Below are 6,304 nucleotides of genomic sequence, written 5' to 3'. Positions count from 1 at the left end.
GCAGCCCCGCCCACAGCCCTTGGGAGCGCTGCTGTGGGTGGGGAGGTCAAGGTGAGGTGGCCTCAGGGGGCGCTGTGGATGCAGAGAAAGGGCCTGGCTTCCAGGGAAGCCCCTCTGCCCTGAGTTTGGGTTTATTTAAAAATAGAAAATAAAGCTGAGCTCCATGGCTGGCACCAGTGTGGCTGGGATGGCATCCAAAGACCAAAGAGCTGGGATTTCCTTCCAGACCCCAAACCTTCCCAGTGGCCCCACCCGAGATGCTCCGGTCACCACAGCGGCAGTAAAAGCAGGCCACCCGGGGGGATGAGCACCGACCTCCTCTTTCTTCTCAGGTCCGTGCTCCCCCGGGGACAAAGCCGGGCTCCAGAGATGGCTAATGTGCACACCACGGCGGGCCTCCGAACCTGCCCAGCCAGGGGCAGGGCGCCAGGCCGAGCCGGCGATGACTGCTGACGAAGGCACGTGGGATCCCGCGGAGCGGGGCCAAGGCAGCCTGCAGGGGAGGGCTGGGCCTTGTCCTGGCCGTCCGGTCAGCTTGAGGGCAGTGGATGGCTGAGGCGGGCCCTTCAGACCAGCACGGCTGGCCTCCTCCGGACCCGCACCTGGCCAGCGGGCACCAGGCTCCGCTGGGCCTCACAGAAGTCCAGGAGTCTGCGCCACAGAGGGCAGCATCGAAGCAGGAGGTGGTCTCCTGCAAGATGGAGGAGTCAGTGCTGGCCCCACCCCCATAGCAGCTGTGCCCAGCCACACCCAGGCCTGCCCCAGCAGCTCTCACCGACGAGGCAGAGCCCCTCCTGGGCCCGGGTGATGGCCACATTCACTTGGTTGGGGTCTACAACGAAGCCCAGGAACCTCTTCAGCCAGCTCTTAGTCGGCCGTTGATCCAAGTCGCTCTCTGGGCAGGAACGGACGGTGCTCACCAGCACATAGCGCCACTCACTCCCTGGGGACCAGGGGCACAGTGAGGCCCACCTTCCTGACCCGAAGGCCCAGGAGCCCTACCCAGGGCCGGCCTCCAACCTCACCCTGGCTCTTGGTGATGGAGCACACTGCCACTCCGGTGACACCCTGACGCACGAGGCCCTTGCTGATCTCTGCGGCCTGCGCGTTGTAGGGCGTGAGGATGGCAATGTCCTTGGGGTCCACTGTCCTGTCCAGGGTCAGCTGTTTGGCGATGCGAACCTGAAGGACCGAGGGGGTGCTAGTGGAACAGGCCCTGGTGCCTCCCCGCCTGGCACCCGGGCCTCGCCTGTTTCCTCAGCTCCTCTGCCTCCTCCTCCAGGAAGCCCTCCTGACCAAGGGGCACCACCTGACACTCACCACCTCTGCCACCTCCTCCAGGTTGGCCTTGGAGTTCTCGTTCCCTTCATCTGTGGACACCAGCAGGCTCTGCTCGTGGCCCTGCACGTGGCCAAAGATGACAGGGCAGCTCTCCTTGTCAGCATGGCCCAGGATGCTGGGCGGCCGCCGCAGGCCCGGCCAGGTCTTCAGCCTCTTCTGGTAGAACTCCATGGAAGGGAAGCTGCAGATGCCCTCGTGCTGCCGGAAGAACATGAGCCAGGGACAGGCTGCCATCTGCCCTCCCTGGGTCCCAGGAGAAGGCCAGGGTGAATGCAGGAGGTGGGAATGGTCAGAGGCACAGGCGTGGGGCGGCTCACCATGCGGTACTGCGTGTCCAGCATGTAGGCATCCCTGTAGTACCTCTCGAAGAGAGACCGGTCCAGCCCCAGGCTTTGCAGCTGCTCATTCTTGACCACAGGCCGCAGCTGCTTGTGGTCCCCAAGAAGAACCACCTGGAGGACAGGTGTGGATCTGACCCCCAGACCCAGAGGCACCCAGCACGTCCGCTGCTACCCCACCTCAACCTGCCCTCCATGCGCTCCCTGCATCCAGGTGTGAGGCCCCCGGGCGATGCCTGTCTGGCATCAGCACCTGCCTCACCTTCTCAATGTGGGAGAAGTTCACCAGGGGGATGAGGGTCTCGGGCTCCGTGGCCATGCCCGCCTCATCGACCAAGATCTGCCGAACGTTCAGGTTCTTGAGGCTGGGCGAGGCCGCACACGAGCACGTGCAGAGGATGACGCTGTGGCGGTCCAGCTCGAACTTCCTCGCCCTCCCCAGGATCTTCTTATACCTGCACAGGGACGCTGTCGGGTCACCCAGGGACCCCCACACCAGGAGGCCGCTCCACGGCTCCGCCGCTTACCTGGCGAGGTCCTCCTCGGGGAACACCTCCCCTCTCTGCAGCCGGGTGTCAAAAGCCTTGATGGAGGGCGCGTAGGGGTTGGAGGACTGCCGGATCCGGTGGTGCAGCGTGATGGTCCTGGCGGGGGAACCCCCGTGAAGCCCCGTGTTGCCCACAGCCCAAGGCAGGACCATCAGACAGCTGAGGCCTCTCCCCTCCACCCAGAGACAGACAGACAGACAGACAGCTAGACAGACTCTGAGAGGCGGCACCTGAGGCTCTGGTTGGGCCTCCCCTCCCGAGGGGTCTTCCTGGGCGGGCCCCTGCTGCTCACGCCCGGCACTGGGAACTCGGTGGCCTCCGCCTGCTCGCTGTACACACGGAGGGGCTTCAGCTCTGCCCTTCTGCTCAGGAGCATTCCTGGGGGCAGTCTGGGCGTGAGCGACTGTCCCCTGGGCCCGCCGTCCCCAGCACAGCCCCCATGGCTGACCCAGTGCACCTGCCACGACGTCCACCGACTTGTTGGAGGGGCCACAGTACAAGATGCAGGGGGGCCCCAGCTGCTTCTCCTGGAAGGGAGTGCCACAGGCCGGCACTGGCTCCTCATTTAACTTGTAAAACCAGAACACGATGTGGAAGCCCACCACTGTCTTCCCTGTGCCTGTGGGCAGAGAGCAGGTGAGCCGAGCCGCCACCGGCCTGCCCAGGCACCTTGGCCCCAGTGCAGGTCCCACCTGGTGGGCCCTGAATGACGGTGAATTGCTTCTTTAGGGCCTCTCTGATGGCCTCGTTCTGGCTGGGGTTCAGCTTGTGGCGGCCTCCGGGGATGTCAAAGGTCTGTCGCTCCAAAAACCTGCTGGGGATTCCTGAGGAAGGAGCCAGGCTCCCTGAGCTCTGGTGCAGGGCGGGCCAGGGCAGGAAGAAGGGGCAGGAAAGCTGGAGGGCCCCCACCTACCTCTGCGAAGGGGCTGCTGGCCAGGAAGGTGTCCAGGAAGGTGTCGGGGAGAGTGCCGGGGAAGGTGGTGGGGCAGGGGGATGGGGTGGCCCAGGGCGATGTTGATGACCAGCTGGGACGCGCCCTTCAGCCCACGCACGGCTTCTTCCTTGCGGCTGGGGCATGTGGGGGGGAGACCGACACTGGAACTTCAACTGGACTCTCCCAGGGAGGGAGCACTGCCCCACAGGCCACCCCTCCCAGAAGAGGGAGTCCAAGGAGGTTTCACCCTCCCACCCACCGGCCTCTCCCTGGCCTCTGGCCCTGGGGAAGCCACTCACAGGTCAGGTAGCTGCTTTGGTAGCACCTCAATGGTGAATGGGGCGCCGGGCCGCAGCACCTCTTCTGGAACCTTCTCCATGGCCATGTGGTGGATGAAGAAGTGCACCTGCTTGTCAGCCTCTTGCCGGTCGGCACGGCCCTCTGGATTTGGGTCCCAGTCCTCCGTCAGCCCGTGGGCCACCCAGGTGTAGGTGTCCGGGTCGATGCTCAGGGTGGGGCCCAGGCTGCTGGGCCCGGGGGGCGGCTGGCCAGGGCTGGCTTCAGGGTCCGGCATCCTGGCATCGGGCACAGCCCGAAGCCCCTCAAGCCGGATGCAGAGGTAGCAGTGGCCAAAACTGATGTCGATGCTATGTTCCCGGAGGAAGGCGGCCTCCAGGCAGAAGCTGCCCTGGAGCTGCCCCTGCTCCGTCCGCTCCGCGTCCCAGGCGATGTGCACTTGCTGCAGCGTGATGGTGTCGCTCTCGGCCACGGCGCTGGTGGCCGACTCCAGGGAGCAAAACGGCTCCCACATGAGGCAGTAGTCCTCTACGCTGCGGCAGCGGTCCCGCCCGGCCTGCGGCACACGGCCCGAGAAGCAGTCACCCGCTCGCTCCACGTGCTCCAGGCACAGGCTGAGGCCTGGGGCCACGAGCCACAGCTGCAGGGCTGGCACCAGGATTCCCCGATGCAGCGTGGCGCTGAGCTGCACCTTCAGCGTGTCCCCACTAACCAGCTCCCGGGCCACCTCCACAAAGTGGCCACAGCGGCTGCGTGACACCTGCCCCAGCTCCCGCTGCGGCGGCCTGGCACTGTCCTGCTCCTGCACACGGGCAGCCACCTCCGGCCACCGCTGCTCCTCCACCAGCTCCAGCAGCTGCTGCCACAGGGCGGTGTCCACGGGCCAGGTGTGCAGGTCCAGCAGGGTGCCGGGCAGTGGGGGACATGGCCCATTCGGCATCACTGAGTAGACACGGCGTCGCCATTCAAGCCGCAGGCCCAGCTGGCTCACCAGGCGGTGCGGGTGCTTAGCCAGCTGCAGGGAGCGATAGTAAACAGGGCAGGGGTCAGGCAGGGTCTCCCGGTTGACCGGGAAGAGCAGCTTGAAGCAGCGAGCACCCAATTCCACATCCACCACGAAGCCCAGCTTCTGGCGCGGCTGAGCCTTGAGCCGCGTGGCCAGGTGCAGGCTGCAGGCCCGACGCTGGTAGCTCTGGGCACGTGCGTGCTGGCGGCTGAAGTCTTGGCAGAGCCCGTTGATGTCTCTGGCAGAGTAGGCAGAGCCCCCCTGGCCCAGTGCCAGCAGAATCTGCCGCTGCAGCACCACGTCCAGGTACCTGCGGATGGGTGAGGTGGCCCAGGTGTACCAGTCCACCTGCAGTGAGTAGTGACTGGCGGGTTGCCGCTCACCCTGGCTGGAGCGGCCGAAGACAGAGCGGCCCAGGGCCTTGCGGAAGTCCAGACCCGCGGCAGCCAGCGAGGGGTGCATGTCGTCCGTGGTGATGAGGTCGGCCAGCAGGCCGAAGTCCTGGGCGTGGGCGGCAAGCTGGATGTGCCTCCAGAGGGAAGCCAGCAGGTGGAGCTGCTTAAGGGGGGTGCCGCGCCCCCGCAGGTGGTGTCTCAGGTGAAGCGATAAAGGCACCAGCTCTCCGTGCTTCTCGCTCACGGCTTCAAGCTGGTGGCCGCTGGGCGTGGGCTGCCACCGCAATGGTGTGGCCGTCCGGGTGCGCTCACTGCCCACCAGGAACTCGGCCACCAGGCTGTTGAACTGGATCATGTACTCTTTGACCATGGCGTGGGCCGCACGGAAGCCCAGCGCGCTGTCCTCGTCAGGCTGCTCATAGTGCCAGGCCGCCTGCAAACGGCGTCGGCGCAGCACCCGGGCGAAGTGGCACGCAGCCAGGATGCAGGCGTCCACGGAGTCCAGGCGGGCGGGCAGCTCCAGGGCGGCCCCCAGCTGCCCCCTGATCACCTGCTCAGCTTCCTCGTAGGACAGCTGGCGGTCGGAGCGGATCACAGAGGGTGCGAAGCGCAGGCTCTTGAGCTGGTCGCTGCCCTTCTCGAAGGCGAGGAAGAGCGAGATGGCGAAGCGGTCCTTGCCTGGGAGGAGGCTGAGCACATCCTGGCAGAGGCCAGCAGGCAGCATGGGCGTCGGCTCCCGGTTGGGGGCATAGAATGCAGTGCCCCGTCTTCGGGCCTCCACGTCCAGCGCCCCATCCCTGGGCAGGAAGCTGGCCACGTCGGCAATGTGCACAGCCACTTCGTACCTGGGGCCCAAGTCCCGCACACTGAGGGCGTCGTCCAGGCTGCGGGCACCCTGGGGGTCCACGGTGAAGGTCAGGAAGCTGCGGCAGTCGTCCCGGCAACCTGGCGCCCGGCCGAGCTCTGCGCAGTATTTCTGCAGCACCTTGGAGACCACAGCTGGGTCTGGCGAGGGTTCCCTGAGGCCATACTCCAGGTCCAGAATTCGGAGGCCCTGCTCCCAGGTGGTGACCTCGGGTAGCACCTCCAGCACTATGCCCAGCGGGTAGTAGAAGCGCTCCCGCCAGACCACAATGCGCACCCAGAAGAGCCGGTGGCGCCTGGCCTGGGCCGTGAGCCGTTCGTACCCCACCCTCTGCACGCGGCCCTGCAGGAAGCGGTGGACGGGCACCTGCAGTGGGTCCTTCAGGTCGGCCACAAAGATCTTGGTCACAGAGCCGTCGATGGGGGTCATGATGCGCGAGTCCCACTCATCCATGCGGCACACGAATACCAGATCACTGCGCCGCCTCTTCAGCACGCCCAGCACACGGCCCTGCGGCCGCCCCGACAGGCCCCTTTCGCCGCCGAGGACCTTGACCAGCACCTCGTCCCCACTGAAGGCC

At 66.1% G+C, this 6,304-nt stretch overlaps 1 protein-coding gene across 1 annotated transcript in view; it reads right to left on the bottom strand.

Annotated features, from left to right (window-relative positions):
• Positions 1 to 6: 6 nt before the first annotated feature.
• The window catches only part of HELZ2 (helicase with zinc finger 2, transcriptional coactivator), a 13,667-nt gene continuing 7,369 nt past the window's right edge, over positions 7 to 6,304 (bottom strand). The window contains exons 10-21 of the mRNA XM_014532770.1: positions 3,461 to 6,302; positions 3,141 to 3,295; positions 2,920 to 3,051; positions 2,685 to 2,846; positions 2,458 to 2,605; positions 2,207 to 2,323; positions 1,942 to 2,134; positions 1,659 to 1,793; positions 1,321 to 1,539; positions 1,026 to 1,182; positions 776 to 943; positions 7 to 691 (exon numbers count right to left, since the gene is read on the bottom strand). Coding sequence (XP_014388256.1) covers positions 567 to 691; positions 776 to 943; positions 1,026 to 1,182; positions 1,321 to 1,539; positions 1,659 to 1,793; positions 1,942 to 2,134; positions 2,207 to 2,323; positions 2,458 to 2,605; positions 2,685 to 2,846; positions 2,920 to 3,051; positions 3,141 to 3,295; positions 3,461 to 6,302 — 4,553 coding nt within the window. The 3' untranslated portion in view covers positions 7 to 566. The remainder of the gene's footprint in view (positions 692 to 775; positions 944 to 1,025; positions 1,183 to 1,320; positions 1,540 to 1,658; positions 1,794 to 1,941; positions 2,135 to 2,206; positions 2,324 to 2,457; positions 2,606 to 2,684; positions 2,847 to 2,919; positions 3,052 to 3,140; positions 3,296 to 3,460; positions 6,303 to 6,304) is intronic.

The sequence above is a fragment of the Myotis brandtii genome, unplaced genomic scaffold, assembly GCF_000412655.1.
Source record: "Myotis brandtii unplaced genomic scaffold, ASM41265v1 scaffold915, whole genome shotgun sequence".
In the NCBI taxonomy this organism is placed as follows: Eukaryota; Metazoa; Chordata; class Mammalia; order Chiroptera; family Vespertilionidae; genus Myotis; species Myotis brandtii.
Note: the sequence above shows the minus strand (reverse complement) of the source record. Positions and strands in the feature narration are given on the sequence as shown.